Consider the following 21420-nt stretch of genomic DNA (forward strand, 5'->3'; position numbering starts at 1 on the left):
TTCATTTTAAACGGATTCAAAAAATAAAATCATCAGTAACCATGTAACCGATGACTCAGTCTTTCCTCATTCAAAAAATTATTTGTAATTGAGTCTCAGCTTCACTCATTGAAAAATTAATTGTGTTTAATTTATACATATATAACAGAAATAGGGTAAGAAAACCATCAACAAAATTGCTTGCTCCCCTCAACTCTCAATCAAAGTTTCCGTTGTTAAATGCTCCAACCAGTCACCATAAAATTACATACTCCTGCCATGCCATGACGGGATGACGAAGAAGAAGGCAGCCATTCCCTTGAAATACTCGTATCCAGGTGAAGAGACGCACTTGAATATAGGTTCCAGCATCAGATGAAAAATTACTGGAGTCACTCAAGTTCTTTAACGATTCTTCTTTTACGCAGGGGCTTAGTTATGATGCTTCCAGGAGCACTATGAGCTTTCCTTCTTGCTTCCTTCCTCCTCCTGGCTTCATTCATGGTGCGCATGAGAGCAGTTGCCTTATAAATTGGTTTAGGCAAGTGTCTGTGCCTGCAGAATAGTCATCCAGTGCAAAAGAAATAAATCAGCAAAACCAACTTCCAGCAGTAAAATCTGTATGCAGCCAATGTCCATTGTCTTCTTAAAAGGTGATCTCCCAAATGACTTTTGCCAGAGCTATACAAAGGCCACTTGTATGGCAGACAACCAATTTAGCAATAATCAAGTAATGATTCTCCTACACAATAAAGTGACTAGGGCTTGAGTTTGAGAAATTCTACTGTCTCTATGCATGCATGATCTTGCACATGTATTATTCGTCAAATTTAATGGTTTTATATTACATCCTGAAGCATCGATTCCAAGTAAAAGCACTGAAATGCATGTAAAATAATCTTGTCCAGCATGTTTAATCCCATGAGTAATCCAGTTGACACAGGACAGCAAGAACTAATTTACTTCATCTCATTCAAGCTTACAAGAGTGCTTCGATAACTTTCAAACTAAATGAATAACCTAGAACGCACAGGTGTTTTACCGAAAACTAAAAAAATAAGAAGTTTCCGAATCCACCAAGCAAATCTAAAATCTTAAAATCTACCAAAAAAACTTCTCATTGAAGAATAATATATGGATTTTTTATAATTGAATCTCTCCTCACAACTCGTAGGGCTTACATATTTATAGCCTTATTAATACTAAGTCCTGATAGAGCAATGATTACTAGAAATGAATCTCACAGCTAAACTAATTAATACAATCCTTAATTAAATAGGAACATAAATCATAACCAATCTAGACCAATAACTGAAATGTAACTTTTTTTAGAGATAGTAATTAAATCAAGATGGTGATCTAATTAAAATAACACTAAACTACTAAGCTATTTAGGACTAGTAATTCAAAAGAAATATTATTACTTCAAATGATAATAACAATAGTATTTCTATAATTCTTCTCCGCATCACAAGTTGAGCTCTAGACAACCACACCAAGTTGTCCTATTATTATCAGCGAGTTCTTCCAAATCATGAATCTTATTTCATCACTTCCTTATTCATATAGATTTTATCTTCATAATGATCTTGTTAGCTTTCAAATGAAAAGAAAGAGCACATAAGTAGTTAAGATTTTAAGGTGTTTTGTCTTACCTCACAATGCGTTTGATCTCAGGGAGATGCTTATACCGATTCTTAACAGCCTCATGATAATCATGCTTTTTTTGTTCTCTTGGGAGTAGCTGCAGAATATCATTAATGAACAAGCTTCAGGAGACTGAAAATTTAATCTATAAAATTCATTGGAACTAAGGAACCAAAAAGCCTAGTGCCTACAGAAAAATTCTTCATTCAAATCTTAGGGTCCAAGTGCTACCGCCCAAGCTGTCAATAAATTGCTACATACTATTTTTCTATTTAAACAGAAATAAATTGCTCCACAGCCTCACACTGATTTAAAATTCGTAATTAGCTAAAACACAGAGATGTTTGGATTGATTCCCTTTTTCTTTTTTTGATAAAGGTGCTTAAAGCCTTTTTTGCTACAAAAGAAGTTAAAAAGTGATTGATAAGGTGCTAAAAGCTTGAGCTTTTAGCCCAAAAAAGAAACTCCTAAGACCTGCTTTTTATAGAGTTTTTAGCAAGTAGCTTTAAGTACATTTGACCATATTTTCTGAGGAACACACCTTCCTTAAAACACTATTTACAACCATAATTCAGCAAAGATTCTCCTTTACAACAGAAAATTAAAACAGAAAAATGTAGTGGCTACACTGCAGGCCACAAATCTAAAAGAAACGGCAGCGCTTCTTTACAATAGAGCTGCCATCGAGCATCTCCCAAGCGACAGTGATGTCCTCTTTTAGGTTTCTATTTTTATTTTTTATTTATGTAATATATATAATTGATAGTAATAAATATGATTGAATTTTTAATAGTAAATTAATTAAATATCATAAAAAATATAGTTGAGAAAATTAGAATTCTTAAATGAATAAAACTTATTATTATATTTTCGTTTTTGTAACACAAAAAATACACAGATAATTTTGTAATGAAAAAAAGCAATTAGCTATTCGTTTAGTCATTTCATTAAAGTTTTAGCTTAAAGCTCATAACTTACCAAGTACTTCATATTTTTTCAAGTAAAAAAAGATTAGGGAATCCCAACAGTTTTCAAGCTTGAAGTACTATAAGCTTAAAAAAGCCTGTTAAGAATAGAAGCTATATGAGCTACAGAAAAACAAAGAAAAAGTTGATCCAAATGGTCTCGAAGTCCTAAAACCTTACTATCACTTATGCTAATATCCCAGAGGCTGAACAGACTAGAAGCAAAAACTGTGCAAAGATATGATTTTTAAAATGATTTTTCAGTGTTTCATCTTTAATGAAAAAGAGCATAGTATGCTGCAAAAACACCTTAGAATCATGATACCGATTATCTTTGGTAGGACTGTGATTTGACAATCAACAATAATAAGAAAAAGAGTGCATGAAGAATTCTTACCACTCCCAACTGCTCAGATGCTCTAGCTTTCCAAAGCCTAAGGTTGGTATCATCACTCCCCGAAATAACATAGCTTCCATCACAGCTGTACTTGACGCAGAAGACCCTGCAAAGATAGGTAAGATAATTGACAAAAGGAGAAAAAGCTGCCATAGAGCTTACATCAATCTAGTGAAAAATGGAAAATTTACTACTAGAAACCTTTTCTTCTAAAGAAAATTTAAATATTATTAGAAACACTTGAGAAAGGCATGATGGGATGCCAAGTCTTAGTCCTAACAGACCCAGATACAAACTGGAGTTATTCAAGCTAGCTGGTTACATTTGATAAACCAGATGATCCACTAATCAGCAAGATTGTAAAGGTCAAGAGCAGATGCAAAATGAATGTTTTACCTTTGCATTCTTTTTGTATGATAGATTTCTCGACTGTGACCACCATTATAGGGGAATATTCTAACCTGCAAGTAGAAGTCAAATTGAACACAACAGCCATCTTATAAATTAAGCATTTCTTTTTGGACAAGGAAACTTACTGTTCTATCATAAGATCCAGTCACGAATTCCCGACCAGTTGGGGAGAAATCGATATCCATTCTGGACAATAAAATAAAGAATTAAACTAAATATTTTCTGAGCAATGTCTAGAAAGAATGCTAGGGGTGCTATATACAACTGTAATCTTACACTGCAGAAACATGATCTTTGTGCACACATTTGGCTTCATCCACTTTCCTGCCGTCATAACTATAACAGTTACCATCCTCATTTGCCTGCATCATCAGAGGACAAGCAAACATTTTATTCAGGAAGAGGTAGGTAGAATCAGCATATACTGAATGGAGCAAGAATGAAGTTTCTACATTATTAAAGGGTGCAAGAAATCACAGAGCACTTGATCTTGACATTTTAATTTATCTAATAAAAGTAGTAGATCCAAAAGATAATATCAAATGGCCATTTTTCTAGTTAAGAATTTTCATTTAGAACAATGCTAAAATTAGTTGACTCGTAAATTTTACGATGATAAGCATCAAGGTTAGAACAATGTCCTCAGAATGCTTTCTCTTAAATGTGTAAGTGATCCATCATAAATTAGCTGATTAGAAATCTTCATTATTAAACTGACATTGGAAACCAAACTTGAATTCCTAGAATACTGATAAAAAAATTACAAAGGAACTAGACTACAGTCTTTTACTTACAGCTGTGAAGTTCATTGGCTCCATTGGGTTCCAAGCAATTGAATTTGTTTTTGTCTGTAATAAGAACAATGTTAAATAAGTTAACATCAAGCAACAGATAGTGCTCCTTCAATGAAGATGTATTCAAAATACAACAGAGACATGATAATATCAGCAAAGCAGGACAATTGTAGAGTAGTTCAAGTAGAAAAGGGCAGTCTAACTGAAGATCAAATAGTTGGCATCTTATACAGTAAAATATTAAAATTGTAGATTCACATCATCCATTAAAAGTTTCAACAGTTAACTGGAGATCAGCAACAGTTAACCGGAGATCAGCAACAGTAATGGAAAATCCATCTATTTTTATACTTTGCCTATTCATGTATAAAGTTTTCAATTCCAACCAGGAGTTTCAGTACAACCTTCCAAGATCAGTTACAATTTCTTTGTTCTTTTTCTTTTCTCACAGATAAAAGCCTGAAGATAGGAAGGCAAAATAATACAAACATCTTGGACTTTGTTACAGACACTGCACAGCAGTAAATTTTAGTGTCCTGACTTTTGCAAAAGGTATCATATTTTAAGGAGAGAAAACCACAAAGTGCACCTAAGTTGTTATAGAATTCATTGTCAAGTGTAAAAAGTACCATCATAATAATTTTTCTTGCTGGTGACGACATTCTTAAATCGTATAATGTTATACTGCGATCACTACAAAAAAGAAAGAATTGATTAGATATCAATAAAAACAATAAGTCAAGCACATACGCATCCACAACTCGGACAGTCAAACATACCTCGCTGATGTTGCTAAGACATCTGGTTCTCCAGGATTAAATCGGACAGATATAACTGTGTCTGTTCCCCATTCGAAACTGTTCACTGGCTGAGACCTATTTAACAAAGATAGACTGTCATAGATTAAATGCAAAACTTGCAGGCTTGTATGGGGGAAAAAGAGGGAAGAGTTTGGACCTATTGTGATTCCATATATCTACTTGAGCGCCTGCTGTGGCAAAAAGATCACCCGTCCATTGGTGATCAACAGCCCTGATAAAAAAAAAGTAAAAAAAAAAAGAGATAATGTTAGACACACGGAACACAAAGAAAAGACCTCTGAAATTATTTATCCTGGTTATGGAATTTCTTAAAAAACAATCTTACCAAAATGCATTCTTCCAGACATGAACTGCTAGTGGCTGGCAAACATCAGGAAAATTCAGGATGATAAAGATGCAATAGAAATTCAATCAGTATAATATAAGGCAACCTCAAAATAGAATTACCTCAACTGAATCATTAGATGAGTCATACAAGTCCATCATAGTGGGAAGAGGAACATTCCAAAGCCGGACACTAAACAAATTAATACATCTTTGAGACTTCAGTAAAAGCAAATACAAAAGTTTAAACTTGATTTTCGGCTGAAATGTTTGAGTTGTGCCTTACGTGCAATCAGTTCCACAAGACACCAGAATGCGACCATCTGTTGATGCTGTTAAACCTCGTACAGCACCTTGATGACCAGGAAACTGACAAATTGTTCGCCTTTTTGAGCAAAATTTTTAAAAAGGTTATGTCAGTGCATGTGCATCAAGTATAAAGTAAAAAATTAGATCTGACGAAGGAAGAACACCTGTGTAACCTATAAGTGTTTAACTTAGCTTAATTTTTTACCAATAAGAGCTTATAAGCTCTCAAATAATGTTCTAAATTCCCATTACATGTTTGGTAAATACTAAGGAGCTTGTAAGCTCTAACAACAGTGTTTTCAGAAAGCTATTTGGAGCCAACTTTTATTTTAGAGAGCTTTTAAGCTGTTGTTGACAAACCTTTTAAGTGGCCGATAAAGACTAAATTAACCTTCAGCAATTTAAAGAATATCTAATATATAACCCTTAAAAAAATGATGCCCCATTTTTATTGCTCTTCTCCTTCACTGTAGCAGCTCCATAATAAGCCTTTTATCCAATATGAATCTTTGTTTCACGGGTAGGCCGAAGTCCTTATTTGACAATATATGATAGGACGGTCAACTAATAATATGATGATTTACACCACTGTAATACATAGATATACATATACATATATATATATATATATATCACTATAGCAGGCGATAAATCTCATGGGGTACTTATAAATTTGCATCCAGGTGAGTTACAAGACTGGTAAAGTTATGTTCAATTTGGGAGTAATTGAATTCAAACTTTGGAGGTAACATCTCTAAGAGGAATCTTATTCGGGTGATGAGGTGACGAGACAGTGTTTTCAAGTGGGTCCGCGAAGGAGATATTCTGAAGAGTGCATAACATGCTATAAGGAAATTGTTCCCCAACTTTGGCTTGCAAGTTCTGCTACTCATCTCATTTATTTATTTATCTCATAAACTATTTTAAAGTTCAACCAATAAATTTAAGGTATAGGACTTTCGTATTTCTCAAATCATTATTAACTCAAAATAAATAATTAGGCATCAATATTAAAAAACTAAAACGAAAATTAATATTTTACCTTTATATTTAATTTCTCAAATAAGTATAGATCTAATAAAAGTATTCTTTTTGCTATTTTGAAAACCTGACAGCTTATAAGCTATACCATTACCTAACATGTAAATAAAATAATTCATTTTATAAGCTCCAATTACTCGATGACTTCAATAGTTTATTTATAATGAATTTGTATTAGCTTATACACCATCGAAGAGCTTACAAATTTTACAATTTTTAAGCTCCTAGAAAACAAGTTGAACCAAGTATAATCTAGGAACAAGAGAAACCTATGAATAGTTGTATGATAGGAAAACCATAGAAATATCACATGAAGCTTGAAATCCATTTAATGGTACCAACTACCATATAATATATGAAATAAATAGTTAATCATGCACTCCAATCACCATGTACATTTAATGTAACATTGCATACATATGTATATTTGATACTTCTAGAATCAAATTGATTCCTGTTTGTAAACTTGGTCAGTAGTAACCAAAGAAGGAAGAAAATATGTTCAAACCCAGAACACAGCCTGAAGATCTCTTTTAGACCAAATATATCTTCCTTTTGTTTTTTCCTCCTCAAATTCTTTTTTTTCAAGTACTTTTTCCTCCTTAAATTCATAGAAATAACAACTCACGGCCCTTAAAAGCACACATCTAAACTGATCCTGAAATATAAAGTAGAATTCACTGAGACTAACCTTGAAGCAATATCCCAAAGAAGAATATCTGCAAAATCAATTTATAAAAGAAAAAGATAAGAATAAAAAAGTTCAAAATTTTGAACACATAGAAAACACAACAGCAGCAATGGCACTCTATACCCAATGGTAGGACTTTTACTAATGCAGAAAATATGAATAAAAAATGAATAGACAGGTTCCTTAACAGCAGCAAACAAACTAAACAGGTAAGGGAGAGATAGAAAAAGATTACTGCCCTCCTTAACAGGGCTAAAGAAAAAGCAGTTAATAGCTAGTTCTCATAATAATGAGAAAAAGAACGAAGCTCAATTTGTTTGTCCAGAACCCTTATGAACATTGAAACTTGAACCCTGAGGACTTCCTTTTTTATGAAGAGAAAATAAAAATTTCCTCTCACTTGATTAACAAAACCCTCATTGCTTGACTGCACAAATACATCAGGTTTCAAATAAAAACAACTTAAAAGGACAAGTTCAAAACTTTTTAGCTGCTTTTCTTTCTGCAATATTCTAAACAACAAACCAAAGACTAAAGGAGAAATTCACAAAACGTTATGGTAGCCAATTACTGACTCAGTTGTTTTAAACTGGTTCATTCCCCACAGATTAACCGATTAGTCAATTATTCAAGATGTCTATTTGAAAACAACCTAAAGGTGTAAAAGTACCTCCATCCATAGAACCAGAAAATATGCCCTTCAAGTGATTCGGGTTCTTCGCCATACATGAAACAGCATCTTTATGTGCATCCATTGCCCCGATAAACGGCCTTGCAAATACCTAAACACGATCAAACGAATTAGTTCACTGTATTAGCAAAAGCTAGGAACAAAAAAAGAAAAAAACTGGATACGTATCAAATTCCAGAATTTTTAAGATAAAAAGAAACAATTGAGAATAAAATTATATTACCTTCTCCAATTTTGCCGCATTAAGAGCTCTCTGGTACTCTACAGCTTTTTCCATGGGACGAAGACTCGGGTCGAAATTACGAAAAACTCTCTAATACAATTCAATTCAAAGGTTTAAGCTTCCAAACAGAGAAAACAAAGCGGAGAACTCAAAAAGAAATTAGAGAACCAAAAGAAAAGAGTTACCTGGAGATCCTGGCTTCGTTCTCGAGTAAATTCATCTGTAGAACGAGATATTACTTTCACCTTCATCTTCTCTACTTACAGTTAGCACTTGGTACCGAACAGAAAAAAGCCAGGGCGAGAGAGAAGGGGTTTAAACTGAAGGTTAAATCTAAAACCCTGGAGGGGAGGAAGACGAAGAATGTACGCTGTGCATCACACAAAGAGCAATAATAAAAGCTACGGGCCTGTAGTTATTGAAATCGGTTTCAGCTGTTGATTTTATCAGGCCCGGCCCATTATTTTGGCGGGCTTTTATAAAAGAAGTATAATTAATTTTCATATATTATTATAAGATTAAAATTAATTTTTTTAAAATTAAAAAAAAAAAAACTAACTAACTAACTATATGCCGCTAGTTCCTACTTTACTATCTTATTTGTTTATTTTTATATATTAAAACAAAAATATAATTCTTATTTTTGTAACATACTTTACATGTACCACAATTCTTTATGGGAATTTTAAATAAGATTATTTAATTTTAATTTTTTTAAAATTTCAATAGACTGTAATAGTATTAATTATATATTTTTTAAATTCCAATTAAGTTTTTATTTAGATATTTAATACAATTGTTTTAGTTTAATAAAATCCTTAATTCAAAATTTTTAGCTTTAATTAAATTTTATAATTATAATTATTTTCATTTATTTTCAATAAATGATATATGTCCTATTTATATATTGTAAATGTCTATTCAATCCATATTATATAATATTACATGCCGAATCTCAAAAATTAACCTAAAGATAAGAATCGTGCCAAATAATCTTGTTCGATAATTTGAAATGTTTCTATATTTTTTATATTATAAAATAACATAAAATAATATTTATTCACACTTTCAATAATCGTATCTCATTGTCAAATATAACACTCTTTGATTGAAATTGATTTCGATTTATTATACCCTCATTCAATTATTAGATATTAATAATTAATATACACATTTAATAAATAATTAAACCAAAATCACACATATCTTCAAGTCTAAAATGATATAGTTTGTATATTTTGAAAGAAAATAAATATAAAATTAGCTTAAATTTTTAATACTATTTTTCAGAATTATATCACATCTAATTTCCATTGTATGAAATTGGAACTTAAAATAAAACAAGCTTATATAATTATACCGAGCATTATTTAGATGGTCTATCACTAGGAAAGATATAAAAGGACTCCGGCTAACTTTGCAAGGAGAACAATAATCTCTAATTGTGCATCTCGATGCTATGTGTGTGTATGTATATATATATATATATAGAACTTTTTATATTTTAAATCAATCAGTTACTTTGTAAATATATAATATCGGTATGACAAGCCATCTTCTCCTGTCTTCCCAATTGAACCAGCAGAACCAAAAGTAAAGAACATTTTCCATAATTAGTAAAATGTTTGTTCCAACTTCAAATAATTGCAACAAGTCTCTATTGTGTCATTAAACTGGAAACATATAAAGGTCCCATGAAGCAGAATCAGGACTGCTAACAATCAAGCGTGAAAACAGCAGCAGCAGTTATGTCATGATCTTGGCAGACCTGACATAGAGGCTGTCCACCACCTTTCCCATGTTAGCAATGGTTTCTAGAGTGGCAGAATAGATGGCATCAGCCTTTGGATCTTCAAATATGATGAGGCATCCAACACCCTGATCCAAGGTACCGGCAAATTTCTTGTCCAGAATCATCTGAGACAACTTTTTCTCCACATGTTCAATCGGCAATTCTATCAGCTCAGCAATGTGAGAAATTTCAACCCTTGAGAAAGGCTCTATTAACCTACACAGGTTTTGTTCGAGAAGGGTGTCATAGAGGGATGACAGGTGCCTGTGTACAATTGGGTCTTCCTCCAGTTGGGCCTTGTAATCACGCAGAGCAGTTTCAAACAACTTCAAGGACCTCTTGGAATGAGCATCAGCAACCGCTTTCATAGCATCCAGTTCTGGCCCCACATACTGCAGTCCCGCCTTTGAAGATATTATCCCAGCCACATCATCAGCTTGGCTGACCATGATCTTGCACAGCAGCATGTATTTCAGACTAAATACTGCCCTGGGATCTTCAAGAGCATTGAAGGACTCAAATGCTTCAAAGAAATAACTGTAAGCAGTTTTGTAGTCTTTCTCTTCAGCATGAAGAATGCCACTTTGCAAATCTATGGTGCCTTGTTGAGCCGGAGGTACATAAATAGCATTTGCAGCCGTCCTTGCAGCAGTCAGGGCAGCTTTTGCCTTTGGAAGATTTCTCAATGAAAAGTGCAGCTTACTCTCCAGTAAATCAATGTCCACAAGTAGCAGCTTGTCATCTAACCTCCTCACCTCTTTGACCAAACCAGTAAGAAGCGTCAAAGCTTCTGAATACTCCTTGTTTTCCATCAAAAGGGCTGCAAGTCTTGCCTCAACTCTCTGCCTTAGGAAAGTACGCTTCTCGGCACGTGTCCATTGGACCATTTCCTTGCAAAGAGCAATTTGAAGATCAGATGTCCCTGGTATTTTGGCGACAGCATCAATAATTCCTCTGACAATCTTGGCAGTTTTAGCCTTGGGAATCAGGGAAAAGAAAGGTCTTAACTGAGTAAGAAGACTGCGAAGATCCTCAGCTCTGTTCTCTTGCCTAAGAAGGTCAGAGAGATTTGTGATGGCCTGTTCCTTAATGCGCAAAGCTTCTGAAGTTGATGAAGGGTCCTCAAGTACACGGTAAAGCATGGAAATTGCCTCTGATGGGCTTTTAGCTTCTAAAGCCCCAGCAATAGAGTCTGTTGTGGCAGGAAGATATGAGGTAGACATGGCTACAGCTAAAACAACTAAAATCCTGCAAAACAATGATCCCATGAGCTTGCTTGATTTGATGAAAATAACTTGAGAGAATTTGCCTCCAATAAAGAAAAGAAAAAAGGAAACTTCATCAGCAAGACTCAATTCCCATAACATTCTTAGGAAGCCTAGAAAATTTGGGAAAAAAAGAAAAAAACATCTGTTGGAGTTTGCTAACTTCACACAATGAAACACTTCTCTTCTCTTCAACAAACAGTTTATTTTATCCGAAGAAAACAAAAGGCGCGAGTAATTAAATATAAAGAATATATTAAAAGCTTTCTTGTAGATTAAGAATTTTAGGACATGTCTCTTTCTCCATGGCAAAAAAATTTATTTTTGTTGAATTAAATGGTGGGAAGAAGGGACCAGCATAGCCAAACTTTCTTAGGCAAATGAGAATAGGAGTTCCCACCTGCTACAAAATGTCTAGTTTGGGTCATATCTACTCCCTTCAAGAGAAAGCCAGTCAGCAGAATCCCACTGAGATCTAAGCAGGGGAACTCTCTTCTGACATCAGCTATAAGAATGTACAACTACAGCTCACTCGTAACCTCCTATAGAAATAATAGTCCGTATTACTGGGGCTACCATCTGGATGGTCAACAAAGAAGTTGAGCTCAAGCATAGCCTTCTACATTTTGCACAGAAACTTCCTTAGAGGTTCAATCTTTTGATGTTTGGTTGTTTACCAAGAAATCAAAGCATCTCAAAGGCCAAAATTATTGTTATGAGTGTGGCAAGAGAAGTGAAGTGAGAGAGAGCCAAAGGAAAGTAATTCAAGAAGAAAAATATTACAAGCAGTAATTTTCATTTAACTGTGTCATTTGACTACATGAGGAAATAAGAAAAGAATATCATGCATAAAAGCCCCAACAGTCAATAGTTGGATTATCTTAATGATATGGGTAAATTACATGCAAGTCCTCATAGTTGGATTATCATAATGATATGGATAAATTACATGCAAGTCCTCAAATTTTGTCTAAAAACAATCAATAGTATGTTCTTTTTTTAAATAAAAATAAAAATTAATATATCATTAATTACAAGCACCAAATGGGGTGCCAACTCATATACAAAAAATTATTCACATGTCAATCAGTATCAACAAGATCCCCGAAATCCTTCATACTGTAAAGAGGATGACCCATAATACAATTGAGTGTATGTACCATATTTTGCTTCCGTACCTACTAGCATACAATCTATGGACCAGGGCATTTGAGTTTATGGAGATTAGTTGGGTTATGGTTGGCACGGTAAGGGACGAGATTTGAGCCTAAAAGGATATCAGTAATGGGAAGAAACATGTGAGTGTTATTCGCTTTGCTATATTTTGGATAATTCAGAAAGAAAGAAATAAACGGGCATTTGAGGGGGAGGAAGAGGATTTAGATAGGGTTAAAGATATCTACCCCCTCAAGCCCCACATGAGAAACACTCAGCATATCTCTCTCAATCTTATGGGATACAAGCGACTGAAAACATCCACAATAAGTGTGAAAATAAACAGGAAAAGAGGACCTCTCCCATCTCAACCCTCTTTGCACACAACATCAAGATGTTGGCTTACCATTCACCAAAACCACAAAGGACGCCAGGGCAAAGCAACAAACTCTATCTTCGCCACCTACTGCTAAATCCTTTCCTCAACATGACATTGTCCCCAAAAAAAAAAACAGTTAAACTTGTCATATCCATTGTCAAAATATACTGTAAAAACAACACCCTTATTTCTCAACCTCATATCTTCCTTCACCATCCGATCACCAACGAGAGAAATATCAAGCATGTTTCTACCACTTAAAAAGAAGCACCCTAATTGATGTAAATGTTGTCATCAACACCTCACTCAATCTCCTAAGCACTCTGGTAATTATTTGTTGAACTCCAAAGACCAACCTATTAGTGAGGGAATGGGTAACTTTAGTGGACCAGTCTTTCTTGGGAACCAAGGTGATAAAGGTAGAATTCATACTTATCCTAATTTCACCATTCAAGTGGAACTCCCCAAACACCTTGAATGGATCCTTTTTTGTAAGACCCCAATAATTCTACAAGAAGTCCGTGCTGAAAACCAATTGAAATGGATCCCATAGTCACAGAAAAATGTGGCAACAAGCCAAGCCAAGTTGGGCTGCATAACTGGAACATTGGAGTGTGATATAGCCAGCAGAATTATGTTAAGCACAAAATTCAGGTCAAAGCTTGAACCAAATTTCATTTTCTGCTCAAGTTGCTCATATAAAAAATAAAAAATCTCAGGCTTGGTGCAAAAATTTAGGCAAAAGAATTGAGTCCCATTGATCCACAACCTGAACTCGAACTAAAATTAGCTAGAAGTAGAGATAATCGAGCTTCAGTAAGATTCATAACAAGTTCCCTTTTCAGATCCAAAAGCAATTCCTTTTTCAGCTCTTTCAAGTTCCACCTCCCAACTCTACAATCTCAATTCACTTCAACGAAAACTTTTAACCATCCCTCTTATTAAATATCACAGCAATGCTTCTCTAACAGCAAATGATTAAAAAAACTCTATTGGACCAAATTTATCCAAGACTCCAAATAAAAGTGGTCCAAATCTGTAAATAGTAAATCAGTTGAACGGTGCTCAAAGAAAGAAAAGTTATATACTTAGTGACCAAAATTATCTGGAGATTATCCAAGACTTCAAAGGCACATATATTGAAAAGTAAACCCAAGAGATAACATTATTTGCAAAAGAACAGCATTATCCAAAGAGAAAACAATCTTTTCCCAAATAAGATTCACGCCTAACCTGAACTAAACCTTCCATCAAAAACTCAATCAGAACCTAATAACCCATCCTGAAACCATACTAAAGCAAAACACAAATACATGCTTTCTCCAAGAATTTGTCGAATGGTGATACAGGATCAAAACTCTCAAAAATGGAATCTTAACGAGTTCAAAAAGGAGTCATCACTAATCTGTTTAAAGTCGATTAGATACCCAAAACATGCACTGATCTAATAAAGAGAAACTAAGTCCGGAAAATGAAATTGGAAAGGAATGGGTGAGGCACCCATCCGGTGTCATAGCTAATTAGTTTTGGCTTCTTTTTTTTAGAAAAAAAAAAAAAAGAAAAGAAACAAAGGATAAAAACAAAAGCTAAACAAAAAGATAGCTCATAAGATAACAAAGACATAGCGACCATGATTTAATCTTTATTTAAGCCTTTAAAATTTTTACCCATTAATGTTGATTTAAAGTCTAAAATAGTCCATGTTTTCCCATTTATTTTGCTTCTAGGCCACAAGTAACACATCATCATTTTTTCAGTTTAATCAACACCAAGAAGCCCTCCAATGTATAGACGAAACAATAGATGTAAAAAGGACAAAACAGTCCCTAGTTACTTCATTTCCACACAACAAGCAACGCATTAATTTTCTACCTTAAACCACCAAAAATGTTCCTAAATCTGGAGACCAAAGACTAAACAAAAGCCAAGAACAGTTCTACTTTCCTCATTAATTTCATTCCAAACAGCATTATTTCCTGGTTTTAACACAAGAAAAAAGAAACTCCTAAATGAACAGATCAAAACAGTGGACTTAAAATAGTCCATCTTTTCTCATTTATTTTATTTTCCCCAAACAGCAAGTAGCAGACCAACTTTCTGGTTCAAGCAACACTATACAGCCCCAAACATGATGACTTAACAATGACTGCAAAAGCCTAAAACAATTGCTATTTGTTTATTTCCTGGACAGAAAGTAACACCATTTCCTACTTCAAACAACATGCAAACAGCCCCTTAAAATATGAAGTAAAAACGAAGAAAGAAAGAAAAGAAGAATACAAAACAGCCTCATCAAGCCTTAAAACCCTCCATTAAATACCCTGCACAATACCCAAAATCGCCCCCTATTTTACATCCACTTCCTTTGCAAACAGTGAGGAAATACGTTAATTATCTGATTAAACAATCACCAAACAGCCCTAAAAGGAGCAGGCCATAACAGTGTGAAAGAAATAGTAAACTGAGAACACTTAAACAACTTTGAAATGCCCCACAGGTTTCAAAAGCATTGAGAAAATCAGATCCATGTCTAAAGTGCCCAGGAGACTGATAAGAAATTTACAAGGCCGAGATAAAGTTGAAATCTATTTGAAAAGGGTCAGCATTTATGCTTTGAAAACGAATTGGGAATCAAAACGTGTTTGAATTTCTCATCAAGATTGGAATATTAAAAGAGAAGAATAACTTGATTTTTGAAATATGAATTAAGACCAAAAAAAACACAACATTCCAGAACAAACTTAGAGCACCCAAAAGGAACTACCAGCAGACTTAAAGAAGAAAAAATGGACTGCCCCAAACCGACTCAAACTGATTTATGTAGATATAGGAACACAACCAGATTTTAAGGAAAGAGAATGTCTTGAAGGAAATAAAGGTCAGATTTAAAAAAAGGAGAAGCCAAAGAGGTTTAAGATCATTCCATATATATGAAAACATCCTAGAAAAGATATTAAGGTTATAAATATGAAAAGTTACTCCCAATTCAAAGAAGAAATTAAGGAAAAAGAGAAATAAACTCTACTACAACCATCCTTGCATCTCGTGCTAGATGACTAGCAAGAGGGATCAAGCCCTAGGTTGAGTCACATAATCAAAGGATTAACAAGATCTTGATGTGTAAGATTTTTGAGTTTAAAAGAAAAGACTAGTAACAATAATTAAAGTGTTTACTGAAGTCCCTAATAAAACCCTACAGTCATGCTGAAAAAACCATGTCCAGGCATCTGATTTGCAAGCAAATCCGTCACCATTTTCAATCACAAAGAAGCACCTCAAAATTCCAAAACAGATCTACAGTGCCCCAGGAAAGGCCAGCTGTCGTTAAAATAACAAATGGAACTTGAAGTAAGTTTACAATATTAAAACAAGCTTGTAATATCAAAGTAAGGACCTGGAACAGATCGAAAAACCCCTTGAACAATTCACAACCAGATTTTTTTTAAAAAAAAAAAAAAGGAAAAGGAAACAACACGATTTGAGCTCCCAAACAGGTTTTGAACTTCCCAAAGGTAATCTGACAGCAGGTCTGAAACGGCAAGGTGAAGAATCAAAATAAATTCAGTAACTCCAAACAGGTTTGAAAAGCCTCAAAAAAAGGAAAACAGAATAGGACTTCTAGACAAACCCGAGCCAGAACCAATTTGAAGGCCAAAAAGAATGGATATGGAACTAAACCAAATTACATCTAAGGGGCGAGATCATGCAAAGGTGATTGGGATGGATTTAAAGTTTTAAAACAAAGCCCAAACGTTAATTTGATCCCTAAGCTGGGGTATCAAATGACAAACCATCTACTGTTCACACTACCAACTTCCAACAACAGTTAACGATAGGCACCCAAACATTTCCTTCGATTCATAATTCCAAAAAATGCATTATGGGAATATCAAATTCAAAAATTTACTCCATTTAACAGAAACATGCCACAGATTACAACCTTAATCAGGTTGCAGTTAAGAAGCTATCACAAAACCATAAACTTCCCATACATTTATCATATAGAAACATGAAGAATCGTGCGAATCGTGCACTAAAATTCACTCAAATTCAACTCAAACAGTACACTCAAATCAACATTTACACAAGACCGGAAATCCATTTACACAAATCAACATAGGGATTTAAGAATTTTACCTAACTGACCCAGACAGGAAATCCCTAAATTAGCACAGTTCGGTCACCCTCTCAAGTTGCCTTCTTTCTTGGTTTGCCTCTGCCTTCTTGCCCGAATCCCTTCCTCTCTTTTTCTCTCTTTTTGTTTTGTTTTTTTTCTTTCCGCCTGGTTTCCTCTCTCTCTCTTTGCCTCTCAATTTCTCTCTCCCACGTACCTCGTTGTCTACTTTCCAAGAAAGGAAGCGAAGAATAAAATCCTCAAGCCTCGATCAGGGGTGACGACCTCCCTTTCCTGAACGACGTCGTTCATGGGAGAGAGTCGAGCTCGAGCTGGGTCTGGAATTTGGGCCCAAAATGGGCTGGATTGTATATGGGCCAAGTGGGCCTCCTGCAGGGCGGGGGAAGAACTGAACAAAGCAAATAAATAATAAATAGAAGATAAATTAATTAGTTAATACTAATTTAATATTAATAAAATATAAAATATTAATATAATCGGAAAAAATTATATTTTTATATATTTTGCTATTACGCAATCAATCAATCATCAAATCTCGAAGATCAGGATCTTTTAGAAAATGGATTCATATCTGTTGGTTTAGTTGATCAGTTTAATAGTTTGCTGGACTAACTCGATGCTGGTTAGTTAGTTAGTTAGTTATTAATCAGTTTATAAAACACAACAGACTTAATACATGTATAAACAGGACATACAAGTACTTCAACCTGTATAAAATAAAAAAAAACAATCTTTGTGAATAAATAAAGAGAAAAGAAAGTTAATTCATTTTATTGTCTATAACAGAGTTTTATTGTGAACTCATTCTCGTCCTTTTTTTCCTCTTCTGTAACAAGTTGTACAGTAAACTTGTTTCTGTTTATGGTATCAGAGCAGTACCAGTGACAGAAGGTGATGAATCAACCGCAGAACAATACCGCTTCGATTGGAAGAACTTCGGCGATGAATCAGTCAAATGAGAACCCCAGAATTTCATTTGTCTCAATCCCATTTAATGGCATGAACTATCGGACATGGAGCAAATCAGCCGAAATGCAACAAAACATAAACTAGGCTTTGTATCTGGTAAAGTAAAAAATCTCATCCGAAGATTCAGCAGAATATGAAGATTGGTTTGCAAGTAATGCCATGGTGGTTTCTTGGATGTTAAACTCCCTCTCAAAATAATTCCACGAAGCATTCCTGTTTGTGAACTCAGCTCAGGAACTACAGGATAAACTTAAAAAAAGGTTTGGTGAGTTGAATGGAACCTGAGAATACTAGGTGAAAAGAGAGTTTAGGATCTATTTCTTAAGGAAACGACTCCCTCATGATATAACTCACCAAGCTTTGTCGGTTGAGGGATGAGTTGAACAACATCGTTCTGACTCCACAATGCACGTATGGAAGATGCACTTGTGGCATTTCAGAACAGGTCTTAAGGCTGAATGACAACTCAAAAATTATGCAGTTCCTCATGGGTCTCAGTGACTCATACCATCAAATTAAAAATCAAATACTGCTGTTTGATCATCTGCCTCACGTTGCCAAGGTATACTCAATGGTAATGAATATTGAAAAACAGAGACAAGTGACGAGCAATTTTACTGAAGGGATGAATGCAGCAGCCTTAACCACATCCTTTGCCCCACAAAAGAGTATCAGCATAGACAGAAGCAATTTCAGAACGGAGTCGTTCAAGAAGGAAAAAAAATTATGCACGTATTATAAGGAGAATGGACATACAAAAGATACATGTTTTAAGCTACATGGATATCCAAATTAGTATAAAGAAATGAGACAGAAAAAGAAAGGACTTGTTGCATATAAAACTAAAATCAACATGGCAGATACTTCATTTGATAATGAGGAATTGGGAAGCAGTCGCAAAAATTAGGAAGGAAGTATGATGAAGATGTCCATGAGGGAAATTATCCAAGAAGAGTTGTCGAAGATACTGAAGGAAAAAGTCCACTGCAGATCACAACTTTGTGGAATATACACAAGAATTTGCTAGTATAGCTTCTGATATAATTTTAAAAAAATTCTTGTTGGATAATAGATACATGGGCCATCAGTCATATTTGTGCAAATAGCTCCTTGTTTCAAAGCCTCAGTAGAATAAAAAGGCCGAGCTCAGTGCATTTACCAGATGAAACAATTTTAAAGGTCGAATATTCTGGAGATATAAATTTGAAGAATGGGTTGACTCTGAAAGAAGTGTTATATATATTTTCCTTTCACCATAATTTATTATCTATCGACAAGCTTACCAAAACTAATGGAGTTACATTCATCTTTTGCCCGAATTTTGCCTAATACAGGACCAGAAGACTAACAAAAGAGTGGCTGTCAGCAAGTCTGCAGACAACCTATACTGCCTTGATTCCACCTCCTTCAAACCAGAAAGTATCAGACAGTATGAAGCTCATACATGTGGCTCTGCTTCAGATTATCTATTAAATAATGAAATAATCAGTAACGTAATGGATACCTCGACATGTTGGCATCAAAGGCTGGGGCATCCCTCTTCATTTATGCTGCAAAAATTACGTTTTGAGGATAATAAAAGAGATCGGTCAACTAAACCATGTGACAAATATGCGAAAGCAAAATAGACGAGAATGTCGTTTAAAAGTAGTGATAGACATAGCGATACATTGTTTGAACTAATGCATGTGGATGTATGGAGTCCCTATAATCAACTATCCTTTTCTGGTGCCTCTTACTTCTTGACAATTGTAGATGATAAAAGTAGATGCACTTTGACATATCTCATGCAAAATAAAGTACAACCTGATACTTGAAAAGTTTATCAGAATGATCAGAAAATAGTTCGATGCAAAAATCAAAACAATTAGAAGCTATAATGGGGGAGAGTTTTTGGCCTTTACAGATCAGAATGTCTTCACTGAATTCGGTATAATTCATCACACCACTTGTCCTTATTCCCCACGAAAGAGTAGAAGAGTTGAACGAAAACATAGGCAACTATTGCGAGTAGCTCGAGCTGTACTGTTCCAAGCCTCACTACCACTGACTTTCTGAGAAGAATTAATACTGCATGCCACATACATTATAAACATACTGCCTTCTACAATCCTAAAATGGAAAAGTCCGTATGAAATACTGCACCAAAAACTGTTACACTACAGCAGACTTAAAGTATTCGGATGCTTATGTTATTCAACGAATAATCAACCAAACAAACATATGACATTATCAATACTGATTTACCCAATACAAGTACATCGACTGAAGCTCAAGTTTTAGATTCTGATATGCTGCAAATAGAAGGCGTCCGCCATCCCAATCTTGATGCTAGAATAGAAAATGGTGAGTCTCACTCTCAATGGGCAAGTGCAAGAGTGAAAAGAAGACCCAACTAGTTATAAGATTAAACAACCACTATTAATTGTGCAACATCAACAAAAAATATTCTAACTTCACCATACATACCCAAGACCTTTCCCTTTATCTCCAATTCCATTTTGGATGCCGATCACTCCAATTTTTTGACAAATGTTACCATGTTGAAAGATCAAAATATAAGGAAGCAAAACAATTCAATGCGTGGATACAAGCAATGGAAACTGAAATAACAGCATTGAAAAAGAATCAAACATGGACTTTAACTGCTCTGCTCCTAGAAAATCAGCAATTGGATGTAGATGAGTCTTTAAATTGAAGCCGAAACCAAATGGGATAGTAGAAAAATATAAAGTAAGGTTGGTTACAAAGGGTTATCATCAAGTAGAAGGAAGAGACTATATCGGACAGTTTCTCACCAGTAGCAAAAGTGGTTACAGTCAGAATCCTAATGACAGTTTAGCAGTTACACAATGATCACTACACCAACTGGATGCCAACAACGCATTTCTCTATGGATTTTTAAACGAGAAAGTGTATATGCAACCTCTAGAAGGCTATGACATAACAAAAAAAGGGAAAAGTATGCAAGCTTCAAAGATTTTTTATGGCTTAAAGCAAGCATTCAGACAGTGGAACTCTGAATTATCACACTTTCTAATCCAATACGGCTTTCAACAATCAATCAAGTCATTATCATTGCCTCTTTTCTTATCAAAAAGATCAACACTTTATTACTCTACTCGTCTATGCTGATGATTTACTCGTCACTGAAAATTCAAAAACAGATATTTCTAAGCTGAAGATAGCATTAGATGCAAAATTCACCATTAAAGACTTAGGGGCGGCAAATACTTTCTGGATCTAGAAATCACAAAAACAACAACTGGAATATATGTTAATCAAAGAAAATCTGTTTTGGATATACTTAAAGACACCAGCCTTTTGGGTACAAAGCCAAAATCTGTCTCATTCCCAAGAGGACAACAACTACATTCAAAGGAATCACCATTACTTGATGACCCTCAAGAATACAGAAACATTGTAGGCAGA

At 34.6% G+C, this 21420-nt stretch overlaps 2 protein-coding genes across 2 annotated transcripts; both read right to left on the bottom strand.

Annotated features, from left to right (window-relative positions):
- Positions 1–15: 15 nt before the first annotated feature.
- LOC110811985 (WD repeat and SOF domain-containing protein 1) lies at positions 16–8666 on the bottom strand. The gene is made up of 17 exons (XM_022038619.2): positions 8479–8666; positions 8294–8383; positions 8050–8161; positions 7380–7407; positions 5625–5723; positions 5462–5531; positions 5340–5374; positions 5151–5225; positions 4973–5068; positions 4823–4886; positions 4194–4247; positions 3676–3761; positions 3525–3585; positions 3385–3449; positions 2989–3094; positions 1635–1723; positions 16–534 (listed from the first exon to the last, which is right to left on the bottom strand). Exons 1-17 carry the CDS (start codon positions 8542–8544, stop codon positions 372–374), a joined length of 1359 nt encoding a protein of 452 aa, XP_021894311.1. The 5' UTR covers positions 8545–8666; the 3' UTR covers positions 16–371.
- A 1221-nt stretch (positions 8667–9887) lies between these two features.
- LOC110811963 (26S proteasome non-ATPase regulatory subunit 11 homolog) lies at positions 9888–17227 on the bottom strand. The gene is made up of 2 exons (XM_022038596.2): positions 17022–17227; positions 9888–11333 (listed from the first exon to the last, which is right to left on the bottom strand). Exon 2 carries the CDS (start codon positions 11306–11308, stop codon positions 10040–10042), a length of 1269 nt encoding a protein of 422 aa, XP_021894288.1. The 5' UTR covers positions 11309–11333; positions 17022–17227; the 3' UTR covers positions 9888–10039.
- Between the last annotated feature and the right edge of the window lie 4193 nt (positions 17228–21420).

This window comes from Carica papaya, chromosome 3 (genome assembly GCF_054855325.1).
Source record: "Carica papaya isolate Zhongbai chromosome 3, ASM5485532v1, whole genome shotgun sequence".
Classification (NCBI taxonomy): domain Eukaryota; kingdom Viridiplantae; phylum Streptophyta; class Magnoliopsida; order Brassicales; family Caricaceae; genus Carica; species Carica papaya.